Raw genomic sequence first — 23,015 nt, 5'->3', positions numbered from 1 at the left:
AAAATGCTTTGATTTGTTTTCCTCTCCCTCTCTATATGTATCTTTCTATGAGTTTTCTCGTAAACTTTTCTGTTTTCGTTAACGATTTTTATGATCGGGAGACAAATCGGCGTCATCAAAAATTGTTGGATAGAAAACGAGTTTTGGAATGATTTGCATAGAAATGCCACTTGTTGTCTCGCTCTGTTGCAGTTGTTGGAGTGAGAGGTAAAAGGGTACACCGCCATGATTATTAAAACAAGAAAAGATCTTCCAAACGAAGATCAAATGGGATCGGTTTCGTTTTTCTGGGGGTTTTCTTTTGTGATGGATGATTGTGTGTGGGGGCGATTCCATAGACTTTGTGTCTAAGGATGATGCTGCCATCTTTTTCCTGAATTTACCTATCTTACTCACTTTTTATTAAAAAATGCATTAGAATTGGGTATATAATTTCAAATTCCATGTACAGTCTGCTAATTTGCCAAGCGCGATAAGAGGGATCAAGGGAGAGGGTTAGTTATTATTTGATATCATCATACACGTTTGTATAGGTGGGCAGGATCTGAATTTCTAAGTAGGGATGGTCACGGGGGTTGTGAAAACAGGACGCATCTTTGTTTGCTTTGCGTGAGCTCTTTGTTTGATCATTTTATTCGGTTTCATTTCGTTTTCATTTTTCAATTCATTTTTTATAACAACCATTTTGAAATTTTTGTTGCCAGTGAAATGGTTTTCTAGTAAATCATAAGTGGCAGCTGTTACCCCTTCCACGGTGAGTTTTTAGGGTTGCCATGTAGATACCATGCAGATTTCTAGATACATATAATGTAGTATGTGCAAGCAGTACGTGATGCACTCAATCGAAATGAACCGAGCTGAAATCAAATCAAATCCAATCGAATCGAATTGAATGAAATGTACAGCAATCGTGTGACAAACGCAAATGCATAATTCATGCGAACTAGGGAATATTTTCGGAGGGTTTTGGGAGTGGAGGGCGCATAAAGGTTCTCTTTATCCTACGGAAATGGCTCATAATTGTTGTTGGCTTTAAGTCTCGATTACCATCTATGGAACTTGATTTAAATTTCGGTTCTGATAAGGATTAATTTTATTTTGTTCAAAATAAAGTCCCTCAACCATGAACATTTACTTATTTATTTTACCTTATAACTTGAATCTCTCTAATTTTTGTATTATATTAAAAATAATTCAAATTATATTAATAAAATTTGGTTTATAATACTGATGACAGTCCCAAATGCTCGCAGAAAATAATAAGTATTCACAGGGAAACTTCACAATTTATTATAATATACTAAAATACAAAAGTTTTTATGTTTTTTAACTTGAAATGTTGAAATGTTTTTTTTTTCTTAAACTTTAAAAATTTTTATAATATATATAAAACAAAAGTTTTGATGTTTTTTTTGACTTAAAATGTTAAGATCGTTTTAATTCTTAAACTATTATTTCTTTTATAATCGATATGCTTCATAAAAACAGTAACCTTAGAATGTATGCCACTTTAAATCGATGCAATGTTTTTTAAACTAATCACCAACCAACTATACCCAAAATGTCAAGTTTAAGATAATATACTTTACGTTTTCAATGTGGATACAACTTATTAGAGACTTATGTTATAGAAACCAACAATATAATATTATACCATAAGTTTTGCCTATAAGATTAAAATTCTTCATTGTAAATCGTTTTCCACCTCAGATTAAACCCAAAATTATCCCAAGCCAGTGAAATCTGCTCCAACGTGATTTCCCGTCGGCAAATCGCCGGCCAATCCGAAATCCCCGCTGCAAAAAAAGGACAATCGGCGGCCAAGACGCCCTCGAGGAAGAAGAAGATGCGGTGGAGCGGAGGAGCGGCGGCAGCTGACATAAGGGAAATATGGATAAATAAAAGGAGCGGCGAGCACATAAAGGAAAAATATGATTGGGATGCCGAGCCAACGGGAGAGTCTCGAAAAAAGAGAAAAAAGCAAGACAAAAAATAAGGGCCTGCGTCGACGTTGCTCCGCCTAAAGTTGTCATAATTTGCTATATATGCGTTTTTATTTATTTGCCGATCCGCTGCGCACGTTCATAAAAAACGAAGACGTTTCGTTGGATTACTTTTATGTGTGTTTTTTCTGCGCTCTCTCCTCTGAGAGGGGGAGAGCGCGAGGTTAGAGGAGCACAGCTATAGGGGTGCCACACCAACAGCCCTGTTAGCGCTGGCCTAACATTCGAACTGCAGTCTTATACGCCACTTCCCCAGCTGTTAGCCGCTAACAGAGGCGGAGAGAGAGTGGAGAGGAGAGCCCGCGAGAGAGAGAGAGAGAGAGCGGGCGGCAGAGAAGCTTTCGCTGCTGCGAATTTTGGCGGCCACGGTGGGCAACTCCTGTTTTTCCCCCGATTGCGATTCCATAGAGCGCCGTCGACGCTCCGGCTCGCAGGACGTCGCTGCCTCAGTCGCCATCGCCATCTGCCATTTGCTCTCCGGCCGCGCGGGGGCGCCACTCGCCAACGCAGTCGCCAAAAAGGACACTCGTTTTCGCCACCACTCAACTCGCCTCGCCTCGCCTCGGTTTTCGAGATTCTCGTTTCGCACTCGTTTCCAGCCCGAGAATTCGATTCGATTCCCGATTTCGATTCTTGGCCATAGTTTCAGTCGGCGAGCCAAAAAGCAGCCTGCCAGTCGAGAGCGCCTTTCCCAGAACTCAGAACCCAGAGCCCAGAACCCCAGTTAACCAGTACCATCCAGAACTGAATCCCAAAGATTGCAAATACCACTTGGGGTCTAACGGTACCGCAGTGCGTTTTTATTACCGCCGCCTCCGCTGCTACGCATATATATATACGCATCTACACATATATATGCGCACACGGACGCGCCGTGGTGTGCGTGCGGGGGGCGGGGGCATGCGTGCGAGTGTGTGTGTGTGGGCCGAGCGGTCGCGCGTGTTTAATTAATCATAAAATCTACATCACAAGCCGCAAAAGTAAAAAGTAACTTGCCAAAAACAGCAAAACAAATACATAAAACAAACAAAGCCCAAGGAAGGAGGGAAAGAGAGGGCTGCAGAGAGGGAGGGGGACGGCGAGAGGGGGATAATGTGCAATAAACTCGATTTCGGAACCAACTATATCCTGTGCAAAAAACTAACACTGCTTTTCCGACGGCATCCGCAAGATACTCAACTTCATAGAACGATGCTTACCAAAGGATACTAAGTGCGAGGAGGAGAAAAAGGAGCAGAAATCAAGTGAGTTTTTATATTTTTACTAATCTTTACATAAGTATTATTTAAATTATATTTTAGTTTCAATTTACTTTATTTATAAACGGTTATTTCCTGAGTTGTAATTAGTGAAGTAAATGAACCAATATCACAAAGATTCTAGTTTCTGAAAACAACTTAAATTTATTTTTATATTTCAAATAACTTGTGGCTGCACTATTTTGTAAAGGTGAATAAGTTTAATTTAAGTGGCTTTAAATGCGGTTCAAAGATAGCTAAACCTAATATAAATATTGGTATTCTTGAAAACAAGAATTCTAAATTCTAATTCCTTATATCATAAAAAGTATACCGCCAAGACTCATAGTTCTTAATCGAAATCTGTCTACAATTAAAATGTTCATAATTGTATGAATTTCAGAAACTTAAAGTTAAAGCAACCTTCATTAAAATATCTAAGCAGTGAAAATATAAATACATATCTTACGGACCGGACCGTTGCAAAGACTTACGGTTCCTGAATTTAAAATTGGAAAAGATAAAGTAGTTGGAGAACATTTATAACACGACGCTTAAAACCCACTTCAACTTTAATCTATTAAAATTAATTCAGTTAATTCCAAACTAGGACATCTCCCCAAGGAATGTATTATATTAATGGTGTAGTGTAACGGAAAGGAAATTGAAGTAATAAAATTGAAGGGAAATAGTGCGCATAAGGTCTTGAATTATTCTGGTGATTTTGTGAAAGAACTGTGACAGGTTTCAACCCCTTTGTGTAGAGAAATCCGACTTGGTTTTGCTTTCCCTTCGATTTGCTTTATGTGCAACTGAGTGTAAGGAAACTTTAATTTGAAAGATGTGTGAGATGAGTTTTTATAAGGCAAAATTCTATAAGAAATGGGTATATTTTCATGATAGTAGTTACAGGTTTCAGCTCTAACTCCTTATTAGTTCTTTAACTTTGGATTTTGAATGCCTTTGAAAACTGTAGTTTCGCCATAGTCTCGCTACATATACATTTCATTCAAAAAATTTAGGTAGATATTGAGATCTAAGTTTTTAATATGACACGTTTCAGAACGGTGTTACTAAATCATCAGACCCGTATTGAAAATATGAACTTAATGCGTATTAATCACTGAGTTTTAAACTAATGAGTACAAAGGGTTTAAAAATGATTCGCAAAATAATCAAAGCTAATAATTTTCTATCATTACTGTTAAATACATTAGTCTATAAAGTATTTTCACATCTTACATCTGTACTGATGATTGGATAGCATATGTGTCGCTTGCTCAGAACAAATCAAAAGCAACTTGGGGTAAAGCAAACATTATTTATCTAGATTGTACAATGTACATATATAGTACATAAAATATATTATCCTGATGGATGTTGACTCCTCTTGACGCACACAAGTGCCATGACTTTGAAAGATGTGTGTGTGTACAAACACTCTTGGCATCTGAGTAACCTACAAATTGGAGAATACATATTGCACTAGATCGAAATAGAGCTCGGGGCTACTTTTCTATATGCACCTCCGCCTCTTCCCTTGACCCCCTCCCCTGACTGCCGTTGCCTAGATTATTTAACTTTGACACTTTATGCGAGGACATGCAACTGCAACGGAGCAGCCCGAAAGTTGCATGTTGGGCTTATGTCAAAGTTAACATAAATACAACATCTTTGTGCCCCAAAGGTGGCCGGTGGGCGGGGTCAAGGGGGGCAAGAGGTCGTTGTTCCTCGTCTCTGCCCAAGGATATGACATGGGATGTGTGCTCGGGTGTGTGCTTGTTATGCAATGACAACAACATGAGCAAGTCGAACAATATCCCAAGCCAATGGAACAGCATCAAGAACATGTCAAGAAGAAAATTAACATTCGGATAGGGAGGAACATGGCTTTCGGTGGGAGGAGAAAGACTCTCGCCGACATTGGCCATCTAGGGTTAAACGAAAAGATGACAGGTGTCAAGTCAGTGTGTCACAGATGCAGCGATTGATGGGGAAATTCAGTCTTGTGCGGAGATGTTAGAGCAGTTTCAATACAGCCACAATTGAAGCAATAAATAATTCACAATCATGCACTCTGCCAAGCCAAGCCAGATACAAAGATACAAAGATACATAGATACATATGGGCCGACGAAATTCTCCTTGAACAGCCCTCGTGCATTTATTGTTTTATTGTTTTAATTAATTTATGAGTCGCGCGATTTCATTTCAGCGTCTATTTTTTGCTCCCTCCTCGTTGGCCTGGCGATAAATTCATTTGTAAAAATTCGAAGCGCTTTAGCCAGAGTCTATCTCTCATTTTTCTCGCCCACCATTTGGCTTTTCACCCACCCCCTTTACCCCTTTGGATTATATATTTGATATAAAATTTATTTTCATTTTAATAATAAATACAACGGCAGCGAGGAATACTAAAAACCAGCTAGCCAAGCGGACACGGGGCGGATGAAATATTTATTTTGTGTTATGACAGAAATGTGCGGCCATAGACGCTATATAAAAATGTATCTATCAGATAGCCCTTCCCCCCATCACCCCTCCACCATGGTTAGCGGCATATTTTGTAGCTTTTGAATGCGAATATTTGGCGAAAATGTTTTTATTATTCGCAGCGTGATTCTGTAATGTGGGCCATTGAATCTGACACAGCGACCATCCTCGCATGCGAATCTATCTGTCTATATATCAATCCATCTGCACCCCGCACTCCCCGGATTTTAGATCTGCGGGCCTTCAAAAATATGCAGCTATATCATGCATTTCTGCATTTGTGAATTTTCAATTTAATTCCGCTCGCTAATTCAATAAGCCGCATAAATTGAATTTTTATGGCTTTTTCGCTGTTTATTAGTTGAATTCCATTCTAACACTGTTAGAATTGCCTTTTTATTGTTTTCTGTCGGGGTAATAAACCAAATTCAATTCATATTCATCAAAACAAAATTCGGCTTGGCCAGGTTGTGCTAAATTACGGAAATGAATAACGAAAAAATTCGACTGAATTAATAACGAAATCGATTTACTAAAATTGATTTTATTCCGGATCTACACGTTTTGCGGCGGAATTACTAATTATAAATAAAATTAGCTGGAAAATGTATAGACTCAATTAATAATGTGATTCAATACGATAAAAGCTTTTTGATTTTGAGCCCATTATACAAAGAATTTAAAAAAATTCAGACAAAATTATAGCCCAGTAATTAATGTTAGATCCCAATTGCTTAATAAAATAATACAAAAACTCTGTATTTTAAGTATATTAATCTTTTCTATTCGGTTTGACATCTTAAAATGTATTTATATATTTATTAAACTGTAGACACCAAACAAATCATATACATTTAAAGTCGAAGTTCATACGGTCACAGAGAACATGAAGCAATAGTGCCAAAACATTTGCAAAAGTAAAATAAAACTTTTAAAGTATAAAAAAAAGAGAATTTGTATAAAACGAGTTATTTTTTTATGTTCAAATCCTTTTTTAATATCTTTAACTTTTGATTGTTTCTCCGTGGCACTTTACAATATTTTTTGAACTTAGATTTAGATTTAAAAATAAGACTGTTCTCTAAAAATAATATTTAATAGATATGTACACAGCCGATTTAAATGTTAAAAAGAATGCATTTTGGTATTAAATAACGTTAATTGGAGTTCCGGAATCAAAAAAAGATAATCAAGATTATCTAGAAATAAAGTAAAACAATTCAAATGAGTTCACAATTCAATAAAATATAATCTAGCTTATCTAAAAATAAAGTAAGACATGTTGATAAAAGAATGTTCCTTAAAAAACACAAAAGCATTCCAGTTTTTAAAATACTAAAAATCCCTAAACCTCCCTAAAAACCTTAAGGAACCAAAAAGTAACAAAACAACCCGAAAACTGCTTCGTTTAACTGCCATTTCCTGCAAAACTAAAAATGAAGTTCAAGAATTCGGAAACCAAATCTGCCCCGCTTCGTTGTCCTTCTTAATTGCCAAAAATGGAAGCAGAGCCAGCAAAACAAGGTAGAAACAGAATGTGGCTACTTGAATGCAATTATTTCCTTCGTTTATGAGTAATTAAAACGAAAAGAGGGCGAGACGAGGGATGGCAAAATATCAAAAATGGCCATTCACGTGTGGGCGGTGGGAGGGGCGTGGCAGGGGGACAAACAAGTGTCCAACGTGCACACATACACACATGTGCGCCTGTGTGAGTGCCCTGGTACTTTGCATAGATTGTCCACTTTAGATTAAGCCATGAATAATTTATGTGCGTCTCTTATGATTTTAATTGTTTGCAATGGCAGCTTAACAACTCCACCAACAACCCCGTATTATTCCTCTCAAACAAAAACGAAATGGCAAGGAAGCAGAAGAAACGAGCGGCGAAAGCGGAGGCCAAAACAAAGTAGCGCCCCAAAAGCAAATGCAAAACAATACAAATTCATCTACAAGGCTTTTTTAATCGGACTCCCCCGTCTGTGTGCAGTATCTGTGTGAGCTGGGGCCTCTGAGTGTGAGTGGGCTGTGTGCCTGTATGCGTTTGGGTATCTGAACTTGCCTGCTTCCCAGCCCATTCATTCATTTCCAGACCCTTCTGCCCGCCCTTCTGCTCCTCCACACTCAGTCATTTGCATTCCCCCACACAGATACGCACTCACACTCACCCATCTTGAATACAGAGGTGTGTGTGTGGCGCTTAACCCCCCGCTGGGCTCAACTGGTTGAATTGACCGTCTCCGCCGTCTGGCGGCGTTCCATTTCGCTTCTTTCTCAAAAATTATATGAAAATTATACCAATTCAACTCATAAAATTTTTTCAGCTTAATAAATTTGCAGACATTTTGTAAGGGGACCCCTGGAAATGGGAATTCTGAACTGGTAACTGGTGACTGGGAACTTGAATTGCCCCGGGTTCGTTGTTGTTATTGGCTGCCCCTGTGGCTCGGACATATTTTCGCTTGGGAAGCGAGAGGCTTTCATGCAAAATGGTCAATGCTGAAGTGGCCTTAAGTCCCCCGACCCCTCACTGTACCGCAAATATATACACTGGTCGGCATATGTATTTTGACAAAATAAAAGTTAAGTATACTCATAACTTGAATTTACTTCTTGTAAACTATAGGCATCAATGGAAAGGTAATTTCAATGCCGTTTGAATGATACAATACATTTCTTTACCCATTCAGTACTTATTGAAAAGGACGAATTTGTGTAAATCAACTTTGAAATTTTTAAAAAAAACTTTTTTCCTCGTCTTGAAAACTTAAATTTTTTGATGCAAAAAGTTTCTTCAAACAAAAATAATAGTAACTGCAAAAAGAATTTTTCAAATATCATTTTGCTTATATTTTTTATGATTTTTTGAAGGTGACAATGTCGGAAAAAATTTGTATGAAAAAGACAAAAATATGGCTCAAATGCCTGTTTTTAAGCATTTTCAAAAATTCATAAAAAATATAAGAAAAATGATTTTTGAAAAATTCTTTTTGCAGTTACTATTATTTTTGTTTGAAGAAACTTTTTGCATCAAAAAATTTAAGTTTTCAAGACGAGGAAAAAAGTTATTTTTAAAAATTTCAAAGTTGATTTACACAAATTCGTCCTTTTCAATAAGTACTGAATGGGTAAAGAAATGTATTGTATCATTCAAACGGCATTGAAATTACCTTTCCATTGATGCCTATAGTTTACAAGAAGTAAATTCAAGTTATGAGTATACTTAACTTTTATTTTGTCAAAATACTTATGCCGACCACTGTATATGTACGACTTTATACCGAGCACATCGGGGAGCGTTAACCAGACGCAGTTGCCTTGCTTAAGCGAAGCTCATAAATTTGCCTCAAACAATTTCCCACTTTTTTTGCCCTGCTTCTTCAACCGTTTTTATTTCCCATATTTTCTCTGGCTTTTTTGGAAAGTCAATTCAGTGGGAGGAAAAAAGCGTGGGGTTCAGGTTCACCTTGCTGGAGTTTTTCTATAAACCCGGCATGTGTCAGGTGAAACTGGAGTGGCTATTTATCACACAATCCGCTCACATGAATCATGCTTCTGTGGGAAACACCGGAATGTGTTTTTAAATTAAAGCTATCACATTAGAATATACATTTATTGAAAAATGATGATATCTTAAGGATACCTTATACGTATGTTTAGATACGTATGCTTAGAATCAAAGAATGTTATTCATTTTTGTTGAAGATGTAAATAAAAATATATATATTCCCTTAAACGATACATTATTTTTCTTAAAATATAAGGATCATTTTAAGTTAAGAGCATAGAATCCAGGTTTATATTATTTTTGGGTTTTTTAACGGAGAATATCAGAAGTTTGTAGTACTTTAATAGATTCTTACTATTACTCTTTGTAAACGTTTTTTAACAAAATCATTGGACAAGTCAAAATATATATAATATACATATCTTAATAGCTTATTTATAAATCTTATAAAGTTGCTTAACACCTTTAAATTTTTTTTTTTCAAGTTGCACTTAGTATTATGTAAACTACATTAAGGAACCAATAATTCGTGGATAATAATTTTTTCGAAATATATAAATATACATCAATTTTCTGTAATTTCCGTCAGACTGTCAGAATTGGCGCTGGCTGCCCCGAAAATCCCCGATCCCATAAAGTGATGTCCGTGGATGGACTGGCAGTCGTTCGTGTTCGATCGACGGTTGAAACAACAGACTTCAATCAAGATCTCGCATTCCATTTCCCGTTCGCCCCCTCCGATAGACTTCCAAAGTGTCTGTTTACGTTGGATTCGGGTTCATTCATTCGATGGCTCCTAAAACAGAGCAGCCAATTGGCCCCGGATATATGTACTGTGCCATCAATCAATCAAGCGAATTGCAATGAATTTTGATCAATATCCGCTGAAGCAGCATATATACTCAACTATAATTCACGATTTGGCCGAATGATTGACGCCGTGTTGATTCCGGACTTTACAAGAAAGACCGTGCCTGAGAGATCCGAAAGATTTAGAGTTCCTTTCGAGAGTCTAGGACCACCTGCTGACAGGAAACTTTGGCTATTCCACGTTTTTCCTGGGCTTTTCCGTGGAGTGACAAAGGAAATGAAGGCTTGAAACTTTTTTGATGGAATCCCACCGCAGACTCTTGCAACTTCTTAAAGCTCCAATAGAGGTTGCCGAGGCAATTGCGGAAGTTTTATGTTTTTGGCTGTGCGTAAATCGCTCAAGAAATCAGCTCAAGTGGAATAAGTTGTGGCCCGGCTCACTTTAGTTTCGGTTAACACTTTCGCCAAGGCCCAGACTTTGGTTCTTTGGGGGCCAACTCCACCTCGTCTTAGTCTCCCAAAATCCCCACTTCCCCTGCATTAAACAAATTGATTTCCAATGAGCCCATCGGCATTGATAGAAATAGTGGAGTCGATGTGTGTGCGCCGATGATTTCGAGTGCGTCGAATCGATATAGCCACGCATCCGAGTACGGACCCTATTGTAGCTGTATCTTCATCGGTATCTGTATCTGGCGAGTGTTTACCTTCGCCAATAAATTCTGTTAATTGCCGGGAAATAATCATAAAGCAATCGGCCGTAATGCGGATGGGATAGCCGTGCAAGCCTTATTTTCGGGGCTTCGGGGCTCCGGAGAATCGGGGAAATCGAGAATTTGTGGCCCTGTTGAAAGTGTAACTCAGAAACGGTGTGGAATTATGTTGAAATCGATTTGCTCCGAAATTTATGCGGCGCGTACATCGAACACTTTAGTTGGGATTGGGCAACCCTCGTCGGAAACTCCCCCAAGTTGGCCATTCATATACCATCTGATGTCCGATTAAATGTGTACAAATTCATAGTCAAGTTCGATCCATAATGCCGACCACAGGAAGGTTCATGAATAACTGGTTGTATTTGGGAGTTCGCTGTGCCATCCTCCTCGCAGGAAAACGATTCTATATCAGGCGGCAATCCAATACCCGGCTGTCTCTGGACTTCCCCAGTTTCAAAACGAGATTACAAAAGTCAAAAGAATCATTAAATCTGCGTAGTGCAATGTATTAAGGTTATCAAGAGTATCCTTCTGCCATGTTTCGAGGTAAGGTATATATTCTAGATAAAACATTCGCCTTGCGACTTTCCAGTATATCTGACCCTCTTTGATGTCGCTGAACGGATTATTTTTACCATGGTTATATCTCGGTAGCCGATATCTGCCGGCGTCAGGTAAATTAGGTGGAATAATTCGACAGATTCGACACACAAACTCAATCATCTGGGTAGGCTGAAAGTTATGCTGAGTGATTCCGTGTAATAAATCAATAAATTACCCACTCTTACGCGAATGGCTGATGCAAAACTCTTTTGGGTTCCTCCAACCCGGTCAAGAGTCCACGCCAACTCCGTAATATCCAAATTCTCGCTCCAGCCGCGAGTCCAGATCGCAGGCTGCTATTAAGTTATACGCGACTAACCATATGCGCCCGGTTCATTTATTCAACGTCTAAAATTGCGACACGCCGCTATTCATATATTCAAAAATTTATCATAAAGCCTGACCGGGCACCCCTTACGTGACGGATCCGTCCATATGCATATATAATATCTTGCTAAATAACACTGCGCAACTTGATTTCGAAGTGGGTAATTTTCCCTGGAATCATTTGTTAAGGAATGTGTCTCAAATTATATAGTTATTATAAGTATTATATATCTAACTTTTGAAGTGGTGTCCTAAGTACATTATCTATGTCAATACTATTTAATAAATACTTCTTAAAAATTAATTTACTTAACTTTTTTTGATCTTTCTCCAACCGAAAATCACAAACATTTGTATATGCTGACCAGTGTTGCTGGCGGGAAAATCGGAAAATGTGCGTTTCTCACAAGATTTTCCCTATATCTTCTCCCCTTTCGTTGCCAGGGTGCAGTCCATGAGCAGACTTCAGCGGCAATTGGGATCAGGAGGTGAGCGCTTCCGATCGAGAGGATAATGTGTTCAATATTTCGCAACCGCATCAATTACCGTGGGACTGGCGGCACCAGGAGCGGCAGCGGGGAGCGGGAAAGGGACAGGGATCGCGATAGGGAGAGAGACAGGGATAGGGACGCCCTGCTGGCCAAGGAACTGGATGCGGATAGCAACAACAATGGCACCGAGCCGCAAATGGAAACGGAAGCGGTTCCGGAATCCGATACGGAGAGGGAAGTGGCCGAGGAGCACGGCGAGGATCACGGGGATCTGGAGAACAGCAACGAGGCCCTGGACCTCTCGCTGATCTCGTCCAGCGGTCGGGAGTCCCTGCCAGGCAGCGGTCACGTCTCGCTGGAGGCCCTACAACATACCAAAGTGGCGGTGGCCCAGTTCGCGGCCTCGGCGATGGCCGGCAACCACCAGTCCGCCGACCTGGCAATGGTGCAGTCCACCATCTTCAATGTGCAGCGGCAGCATCTGATGCAGCTGCAGCTCATTCAGCACCTGCAAAGTCAATTGAAAAGGGCCGAGGCAGTCGCCCTGGGCAGGCAATCCCAGAGCGACGAGGAGGAGGACGAGCCGGAGCCCAAGAAGCAGCCAGCCAATGGCCTGAAGGAGGAGGAAGAGGAGCAGGATCAGGAGCTGGAGCAGGATCAGGAGGTGGAGCCGCGACGGGAGGAGAGTTCAAAGACTGACAAGAGGGCGACTGAGGAGAGGAAGGCGGAGCCGGAGGGCTACCAACCCATGATGTGCGACATCAGCTCGAGCCTGGCCTCGAGCATCATCACCAACCACGAGCCCCCAGCCGCTAACGAGCCCAACTGCCTGGAGATGCTGCAGCGGCGAACGGAGGAGGTCCTGGACTCCGCTTCCCAGAGTCTACACGCCGCCCAGATGCAGGAGGAGTACTCGGAGTACGCCTCCAAGGAGGCTCAGAGTCGCGGCGAGATCTTCAAGCACCGCTGCAAGTACTGCGGGAAAATCTTCGGCAGCTACTCGGCCCTGCAGATCCATCTGAGGTCGCACACCGGCGAACGTCCATTCGTTTGCAATGTCTGCGGCAGTAAGTTCACCACGAAGGGCAACCTGAAGGTGCACTACCAGCGGCACACGCAGATCTTTCCACCAATGCTGCTGCCACCGGGAGTGGCGCCCAACGTGGGGCACTCGGGTCAGGGTCAAGCGCAGGCCGATCAGTATCCCATTCGCCTGCCTTTTGTGCCCCCGGGGCCTCCATCGGGTCAGGAGCAAGTTCAGCAGCAGGTGGAGGAGCCAGAGGATGTCAGGCAGGAGGTTCCGATTCCAGTTCAGCAGGCAGAGGATCTTAGCAAGCCAGTGGTAAAGGAGAAGGAGAAGTCCCACTCTCCCGTGGAGCGAGTCAAGACTCCCAAGGAGGTCAAGCCAGAGGTTCAACAGCCGCCACCGGAGAAGCCTGAAAAAGAGGCATCCAAACCGGTGGTGACCCCATCGCGACGAAATGGTTCTGTCCGGAAGCGACAGACCAGCAGTGCTGGCAGTCCTCCTCAGGAGGACCGGGAACGGGATCTGGCCGAGCACTTGCACATAGCCAAGCTGGTGAGACGCTCTTCCTCCAGCCGAGAGTCTCAGCCGGCGGAGTACTCGCTCGCCCAAATGGAGCGCATCATCGACAAGTCGTGGGAGGACCTCATCGAGATCGACAAGACGTCGGAGACCTCGAAGCTGCAGCAGCTGGTGGACAACATCGAGAACAAGCTGACCGACCCGAACCAGTGCATCTTCTGCCAGAAGGTCATGTCCTGCCGCAGTTCCCTGCAGATGCACATCCGCACCCACACTGGCGAGCGTCCCTTTCGCTGCAAGATCTGCGGCAGGGCCTTCGCCACCAAGGGAAACCTGAAGGCCCACATGAGCATACACAAGATCAAGCCGCCGATGAGGAGCCAGTTCAAGTGTCCCGTGTGCCACCAGAAGTTCTCCAACGGCATCATCCTGCAGCAGCACATTCGCATCCACACCATGGACGATGGCAGCGGTGGCCAGGGAGTTCCCCCAACAAATCCTGGCGAGGCTGAACGGCTGGGCATCGAAGATCAGAACTCTAATAAGTCGCTGGGCACCTCGGACACCTTGGACTTCTCCACCACCATTTCGGACCACTCGGGTCAGAGGTCTGAGTCCTCGCAGGGCGGTGACTTCGATGAGTTCATGACCATGGACAGCACCGATGACTCCAGGGACAACTCGAGTGCAGCCACAGCCACGCCCCATCCCCTGGAAAGGGAGAGGGATAGGGAGAAGGAGCGGGAACGGGAGCGAAGGGTTCCCAACGATGGCTCCGATGAGAGATCTCATTCCAATCCCGATCTGGCCGGAGGACGCAGCGAGAGTGGGGAGATGCCCGCCATGGATCTCTCCTCGCCCTCATCAGCCACCGGGCGCATCTTCGGATCTGGGCTAGCGAATGGAGCTGTGGGTGGAGGATCGGGCGGTGGTGGTCTTCCCATGCTCGGAATGCCCATGCCCCCAAATCTCCTGCTCATGGCCGCTGCCCGCGAGGAAATGCACGCTCTAGGTCACGCTCACGCCAAATTTCCCCTGCTGCCCTTCGGTCCACTTGGATTTATGGGTAAGCCTATAATTTAAGATTAGTTTTAAGACAGTCGCCTGCATATTTTAAGGGGAATTCAATAACCAAAAGTATTTTTTCATTAGAAAACATTTTTTTTATAGCTCTTAGAATACATTTTTAACCACCTTTGTCTGTTTGAAAGTATCCTTTTGATTGATAAAATGCTATGTAAAGCTTCCATTATATGTTCTGGCAATTAAAATAGGAACACTTTTCATGGACGCCCCATTCAATCCAATTGCCTTGTAGTTCTATACAGTCAAGTCCAAAGATATATAAATAAACCCGTATCTGTGCGTCGCCACACTTGACATTAACTTTCTTCTCCGTCCGCTTTCGGATGCGAGATGACAAAGCCTCTTTGTCTGCCACCTTTGACCCCGTCAGCGTTTGGCAAGCAACGCGGAGTGGAAGTGCGATAAATCTGCGATCTGGGCGCGACATAACTCAATTGGACCGAGACAAAGCATCCGCAGAGCACTTCGCACCACTCCACCCAGCTCCATCCCAATCCATGTCTGATATGCCTATGCCAAATTCCGCAATTTATTTATAAACATTGGCGCATTCCCGAATCGAGGCGCAGAGGCGCAAGCGATCGAGCAGCGATCTGTCGCCTCATTATGTCACAACCTTTTACGCGGATGGATATTTATTATATCTGCGATCGCGGCGAGCGACATTCGGCAGCACGTGGCGGGAATTATGTGTCCCCCACTGACCTCGCGAGTATCTCTTTGTCTGCATCCCGCCCCCATCCGCAGGTCTGCACCCGCCCCCCAATGTGTGCAATCTCTGCTTCAAGATGCTGCCCAGCCTGGCCGCCCTGGAGAGCCATCTGCAGAGCGAACATGCCAAAGAACCGGCGACGGGCCACGCCCTCCGCCCCCACAGCAGTGAAGCTGGATCGCCGTACGGTGCCAAGGTAAGTGTTAAACATTCAATCCTTAAAAAATCATAAAGAATTCGCGTTCAAATTTTATTGAGAAATGTATTTTGGGCATTACAAAAATTAAACCCTTGATAAATCCTGAAGAATTCGCGTTCTTATCTCACTGAATAGTTTATTGAGACCGCTAAATTATTAAAAATAGAAAAAATGCTAAAGAATTCGCGTTGTTGCACACTCAAGCCTTTCCTATATTGCGCATTCAGTTTTCCCTTTCCAATGCAATCCACTAATCACTTCCATAGTTGACCATTGAGCAGCATTCTCTGCCCCAATATTGAGAAATGTATTTTGGGTACTACAAAAATTAAACCCTTGATAAATCCTGAAGAATTCGCGTTCTTATCTCATTGAATAGTTTATTAAGACCGCTAAATTGTTAAAAATAAGAAAAATGCTGAAGAATTCGCGTTGTTGCACACTCAAGCTTTTCCTATATTGCGCATACAGTTTTCCCTTTCCAATGCAATCCACTAATCACTTCCATCGTTGACCATTGAGCAGCATTCCCTGCCCCAATATGGGAGCACTTACATCACATCCAGCCAGCCTAATCCCACCTCAACTCTCGCTTTGAGAACTAGTGCCACCTGGCGGCGATAGAGAGTTCGAATCGATTCTTCGGGCCTGCCTTGGTCATGATTAATTAAAATGTTCACGGGTTCAGCCCGCTCCTGGGGTTGGCTTGATTTGGCCAAATATGGATGGAGCACAGCCCGTTTTGGCCGCGACCATACAAATTATGAGCACATTATTAATTGCCCGGCGTGTTCGCCTCGTCACTGGCTGGGCCTTATTATGAAGAAATTGTGGCCAACTTGCATAGCTTCGCCTTAATTGTTGGCGTTCCGCTTTGCGGCCTCAACCCGGCCAAGTTGGGGCTGCAAATGGAAGCCCAGACCCAGACCCCAGGCTCCCGGGCTCCCAAGTTCATCTGCAGAGGAGAGAGCTTTAAGTGCCCGGATTACATCGCCCAACAATGCCAATTATTTATTAAAGTGCGTTCGCTGCCCAGATTCTCAGATGGAGTGGTTCTGCTGTGGCTGCCCATAATTTAAGTACAAATGCGAGTATTAATATTTATTTCTGGCCGGGGCACGCAGTGCGGCATTGTCGCTCTATGACTAATGACATCGTTCATTATGGCTTACATTCTTGGAGTATTTCCAAAATTGAAAGCAAATGTCTCGGCACAGGGACGGAATTCGAGGGGCGGTTATTAACTTGATCTAGTGGCGGGAATTCTACGCTATAATTTGGTTTATAATTAAAATAAATTAAAAATCAAATATTTTTTAAAATGAGTATTTAGTTCTTAGGTCACTTTAAATCGTTTTTTATTGGGTAATATTAAACTTTCTTAAACTTTTTTTATGCTTATGTTAAAGTTGTATACTCGTATTAACCCTTCCTTTTTTAGATTTGTTTCGGGTTTTCTGTTACAAGTAATCTATTTTTTTAGACCCCAGACTTTATTTATTATAATTTGCTTTTAATGCAAGTGCAGTGTAAATAAAATGTTTTTATTAACTTCTTGTAAAGAGATATGTTACAGATTTATTATGGACTTATGAAGTACATATTTTGTTATCCCCTAGCTTCCTAGATCCGCTCCTTTTGCCTTATTTATTTTGGTTGCAATGCGAGTGCAGTGTAAGTGTCATAACATTTTCAGTTGGTAATCAGCAAGTCGCTGCTGCGATCCCCTTTCCCCCTTTTCCCCAACGCCAGTGGAGCGACAGACAGCATTTGTACTTCTTTGGTTGAGGACCGGCCACGTTCCGTTTTGCTCGCTTAGCACATTGTTGATGATCTAGAGCAGACGAACATCGGATCGGATGGGGATGGTATGGTCTGGGAGGAGTGGGAGATGCAGATAGGAGGTGGGCCTGGGGATCGGCATCATCTTTTGGGCTTGAAATTTCTAAATGATTCAAAAATCTTAAGTAATTACGAGAATGCATTATGATGATGCGAAATTTACGACTCCGTCTGGTATGTTTTCGCTCTGGATCGGGGTGATGTTTCGGGGGGCCTTTCGGGGTGATAAAGGGCTGCAGGGTATTGTAGAGATATAGAGGAGCCTGTGCCGGATCGGTGACGGTGTGTGCGATGCATTCAATGCAAATAAATTATGCTACGCTTTATGCAAAATTATTTAATCTTTTGTTCGTCGCGTCTGCTGGGGACACCATCCACCACGTAGTTTCTGCCACATCCCCAGCCCCTCGCCCAGAATCCCCCTTTCGGCGAACAATTGTTTTGCCATAAAAATATGAGACCCGGCGGCATCGTCTGCGCGAGATAATTAGTTGGCATTATTACACGCGATACACGCGGCATAGAAAAATTGTAAATTATGTTTTTGGCTCTCTCTCGGCTCGCGAAAATAAGATTATTAAGAGGCGCGAGTCTGCTGCAGCGGGATTAACGGCACATTTAACTGAAAATGCGCAGAAATTAGCGCCCGTCGCGAAAGTATCTCGCCCTGTAACTTTGTATCTCATCGCATTTCAGCTCACTCTCAATCCAAATCTGTTTGCAAAGAAGCCGCCGTCGTCGTCATCGGGTGATAAGTTGCCGGAGCCATCCGCCCTGCCCTTTCCCTCTGAGAATCCCCCGGCGACGTCCATCAAGGAAGATCCCGACCAGGAGCAGTTGATGGTGGAGGAGGGTGCTTCGGCTGGAGAAGGATCTGGCAGTGGAGCTGGCTCGAACTATCCCCAGGAATCCGGTGATGCAGAGCAGTCCCTGATGAAGATGCAGCTCCGTAAGTGATTCCCTAGTACCTTGTAAGCTTCTTTCCAGAATCCTAAGTGTGTCTTTCCATCAGATGCCCATCGCTTTCCTGCCAGTCCCCTCGACTTTCAGCAGGCTTTGATGTCCGCAGGACCTCCGACCTCTAGTTTGGATCCCCCGGTGAATAACAAGCACTTCTGCCACGTCTGCCGCAGGAACTTCAGCTCGAGTTCCGCTCTCCAGATCCACATGCGCACCCACACGGGCGACAAGCCCTTCCAGTGCAATGTGTGCCAGAAGGCCTTCACCACCAAGGGGAATCTCAAGGTACCTACCACCAGGGGATCAATATCTTTTCAGCTTTTTACTCACCGGAGTTCCCCTGCGATTAAACCATTTTTCAGGTGCATATGGGCACTCACATGTGGACGAACCCGACTTCGCGGCGAGGTCGTCGCATGTCCTTGGAGCTACCCATGCGTCCTGGTCCAAACTCGGGACAAGGTCACCCAGGATCGAGTGCCGAACAGGAGTTCATGCAGCGAAGACCGGAGCTCTTCTTTCCCTACCTGCCACCCTTTTTTAACGGATTGCCGCCAAAGGTTAGTAAATTGGGATTTCTTGGGGGATTTTTTAACATCATTTAACTCCTTTAGCAAGATTGATTATAAGGGTGCGTTACATAACGTCCAGGGTAATAACGTCAGGGGCTTTTTGGCATTTTTAAAAGTGTCATAAAGCCCATCTAAAAAGTGTCATCGTGGCCGCGGATCTTCTGAAACTTTTAGAAGTGTCATAACGCCCCAAAGATTCTAAAAACTTGTAATGTGCATTCCGAATTAGTAAAATTACATGTTTTCAGAATAATAATATTCTAGGTATAGTTCCAAGGTATTATAGTTTCAATGTTTGAGTGATGTCTATAAATACGGCTTGTCATATGTCACTGGGCCTTATGAAATGCACCCTGATTATAAGTTGTATTATCTGGGATCTTATGTTATCTGGGTATGGTAACCTATCTAACCGGTGCCTTTTTTTTCTCCCCCATTTCTGAATATTTGTCAGCCTGGTGAACTGAGTCCCGGCGCCTTTCCCAACATACCCCCTCCGCCCTTCGCCAACGGCGGGAAGTATCCGTATCCGCCCGGACTCCTGGGCTTTCCGGGCTTCCTGGCCCAGCATCCCTATGGCCTGGAGCGGAGGAGCAGCAGCAAGTCACCCACACCAGAGCCGGCTCAGAGTCCTTCCCTGCGGGAGGAAGAGGGGTCCGGCAACATATGGCATCCACTGAGTCGCATCAAGGTGGAGAACAATCAAAACGAGGGCATGGGCGGCTTTAGCGAGCAGGAGGATCAGCAGGAAGCAGAGGCGGAGACCCACGGAGGGGACAACGAGGAGTCTGAGTCCAGAGACGCGGAGAAGTAACTGAGAGGAGTCGATGATGAGATCTTAGTCTTGGAACACACATGGTTTTTGTGGAGTACATATCTTGAGCATTACCCTACGCTAAGCTTCAACTAGCACCGACACAAACTCAAACACCCCCCCACACACATATATACGAATATATCCTTTGTGTCTATACATATATATAGTATGGTTAATTGATAGCGATCTTCAAGGCATTTAAATGCATTAAGTTTAGCCGGTAAGTTGTAAAAATAGCGGATCGAGGAACGAACTTGGCTGGAGGAGTCTCTTCGACCGGATCAGGCAGGCTGCGAGGTCAGAACTTAACTAATTTTATGGCTATACCTAGATATATTTAAATACATATACCGATAAATACACGTAATGTAAACTGTGGTAGTTGCATATAAAAAATTGAAATCGAAAAACCGAAAAAAATCGCGACAAGAATGATCAAAAATAAAGCCGGCGTGCGAAATTGCAAAGAAAAAATGTTGTGTCGTTTCTTTTCCGGGAAGTGGAAAGCATTCCGCTCGGCATCGAGGATATGGGGATCGAGGATCGCATTTTCGATGGATTCAATAAATTCATGCAAATTGGCAGCTTTGGTAAGTGCGCCTCCTTCGATCGTGCCACATGCCACGCGCAGCCCATTCATCATCCCATTCCCAGTGCCTTCGGGAAGACGCCCTCGCCTTGGGACACTTTCCACTCCCAGCAGATGTTTTCTTTTTGATTCATTTGCCCAGACAAATTTTGGTCGAAGTGGTCTTTGTGTCTCGCAGATCGCGTAGTCGCAGAACTTTTAATTATTCCCTTGTCATCTTTGCAGCGTCTCTTCCCGCGACGACAATGCAACAAATAATAATTTCTAGACCGCAACAACTTGATGTCGCCACGAATTATAAATGTTCGCCAAATATGACAGGCGTTGTCTGCCAAAACAATAGACACGACCCGATGCACTCGGACCGGGTTCCTAAGTTCCCGGGAAAGTGGGACACTCGTGGGGCACAGGGCGAGAAATAAATACCCCATGAAATAATTGACTGAGGGGGAACATCAATTGGGGGAAGATTTAAATATCAAAGTGATTTATCGTAAAATGCGGCATTACTGCTTCCGAACTAAGATGTTGTACATAATTTCAAAAGGTATAATATTATAAGTACACAGAGAAAAATATGACTTTCCCATCTGAGTTGAAAAAAAATAGAACGAGATTTTTGATATTGAAAATATTTTCATTTTGCTCGAATCAAGTTGATTTGGCGGTTTTTCATTGTATATCTCAACAAATTAATTATTGCTCCAGTCAGTAGTGTATACTTATCAAAAAGTTAATTAATAAACTCAATTTAACTTTTCTCTTCTCACCATTTCGCTCTAATAACATTGATACCAAAATGTACTTACACGGTTTTTAAGAACAAATATTCTCAATTCAAGAACAATGTACTGACTATTTCTCTCGGTGTATTTGTCTTTTAAGCAAAAACCTATTGCGCCGTCAAATGAAATACAATGAAAACAACCAAGGTCTTTATACAAATACTAAGTACCATTGATTAGGCGTATAAAGAAAATCTTTTATTGTTTAATACCAAAAATATGAATCATTCTTAGGCTTTGGATAGTTTAACAAAAAATAGATTAATAGGAAAATTGCGTTACATTTTTAAAGCCCGAAAAAACCCCGCCAGATTTATTAGAGTTTAAATACGACTCATTTATGTTATTAATTGAGGATAATTAATAAATTTGACTCAGCATTCTGACTAAGTTTCTCTAGAGGGCATGTTAGCCATTTCCATCAGGCAGTGTCTGCGAATTCCAGCCATCAACTTGCACATAAACACCTAAAAGCATTGCAACCCTCTGTTTTGACATTGCAGCTCGAATGTTGCTTTGTTGGCAATTCCATTTTCCACAATGTTGCACTTTTCCCGAGAAATTTAGCTCATTTCATGGGCGCACATATTTCATATGCGGCCGTAAAGTGTCTCGAATGGGAAAAATTAGGGGGATGGGGATGGCGAAGATCGGGGACTATTAACAGCCCCACGGCTGGAGCCATTAACTCCGGGCCGCGAAGCAGAAGGTGGTGGCTAACGAAACCGGCCTCCTGCATCGAAACGGGCGATGAGAAATTGTGCCATGTCTGGCCGGGATCCCCGGCTAAATTCAAGATCACGCCGGTGCGCAGACATAATTTTCATGATCATAATTCGCCCGCCCCTTGGCAGCCGTCGGGCATCTTAATAACCTCATTTCATTTCTAGATCTGCTCCCGGGTTCTATCTTCGGGCTGCATTATATTTATTTTGCGTGCAATTTGTTTGATCTGTGCGCGTAATTAACTCTGTCTGCATGCAACGCGTCGTCCGAAAACGGTCTATGAATAATAACCCGGCCCCAACTCCGAGGGAGAAATATATACACACTTAAATATTTCCCGGCGAATTATGATTTTTCGTTTGATGGCCACCGAGAGAGCGAGGTTGGCATTCCGTATCGCACTTTGAAGTGTGTCTAATTGGGCGCCAGTTAAACGAGTCCTGAGAGTCTGTGGGTCCCACATCGATATCACAGATAAATTGATGTGAAATATATACCGGAATATTTTGGTTTCAATGTTCTCAATATCAGAACAAAATATTGAGAGGAGAAAGGTTAAATTGAGTTTATTTTACAACCTTTTGATACGTATACAAAATCAAAAGTTTAGTGGTTTCGATAAACAATGATAAAATGTAATAAATTATAAAAAATGTTGTTCTATTTATAAGAACATTTTCAAATCAGAGGAGAACGTCAAAAATCTCTCTGTGAAATCTCCTTTTACTGTGATAGGATAGACGTTTATATATTAAAATAAATTAGATTAATCCTTGGAAATCTGAACCTTAATTTGTATCCCATTCAGTTGGTTAAATTAATTTTAGTTACAAAGATATTCTTTGACATTTAGGTAATTATTTTTTACAGAACTCTAAATCTAATATTTATGCAATACAATATTTTACTGATCTACTTTGAGTTCTGACTACTTTTGCAGCCTATAAGTATGAGTTTGCCTAATTGGGCGCCTCGAAAGGAAAGTTGATAGTT

At 42.5% G+C, this 23,015-nt stretch overlaps 1 protein-coding gene across 5 annotated transcripts; it reads left to right on the top strand.

Moving 5' to 3' along the window:
• The first annotated feature begins 2,425 nt into the window (after positions 1-2,425).
• LOC119547740 (homeotic protein spalt-major) lies at positions 2,426-20,078 on the top strand. Of its 5 annotated transcripts, none has more exons than XM_037854735.1 (8): positions 11,037-11,313; positions 11,422-11,441; positions 12,142-14,800; positions 15,568-15,728; positions 18,270-18,522; positions 18,586-18,818; positions 18,896-19,093; positions 19,560-19,919. In XM_037854735.1, exons 3-8 carry the CDS (start codon positions 12,211-12,213, stop codon positions 19,917-19,919), a joined length of 3,795 nt encoding a protein of 1,264 aa, XP_037710663.1. In that variant the 5' UTR covers positions 11,037-11,313; positions 11,422-11,441; positions 12,142-12,210. The 5 variants fall into 5 exon arrangements, with proteins under 5 accessions (XP_037710660.1, XP_037710663.1, XP_037710659.1 ...); XM_037854731.1 differs by having other exon boundaries at positions 11,360-11,441; XM_037854732.1 differs by lacking the exons at positions 11,037-11,313; positions 11,422-11,441 and adding an exon at positions 2,426-3,247.
• Positions 20,079-23,015: the final 2,937 nt, after the last annotated feature.

The sequence above is a fragment of the Drosophila subpulchrella genome, chromosome 2L, assembly GCF_014743375.2.
Source record: "Drosophila subpulchrella strain 33 F10 #4 breed RU33 chromosome 2L, RU_Dsub_v1.1 Primary Assembly, whole genome shotgun sequence".
NCBI classification, from domain to species: Eukaryota; Metazoa; Arthropoda; class Insecta; order Diptera; family Drosophilidae; genus Drosophila; species Drosophila subpulchrella.
This window is presented reverse-complemented; position numbering and strand designations above follow the sequence as displayed.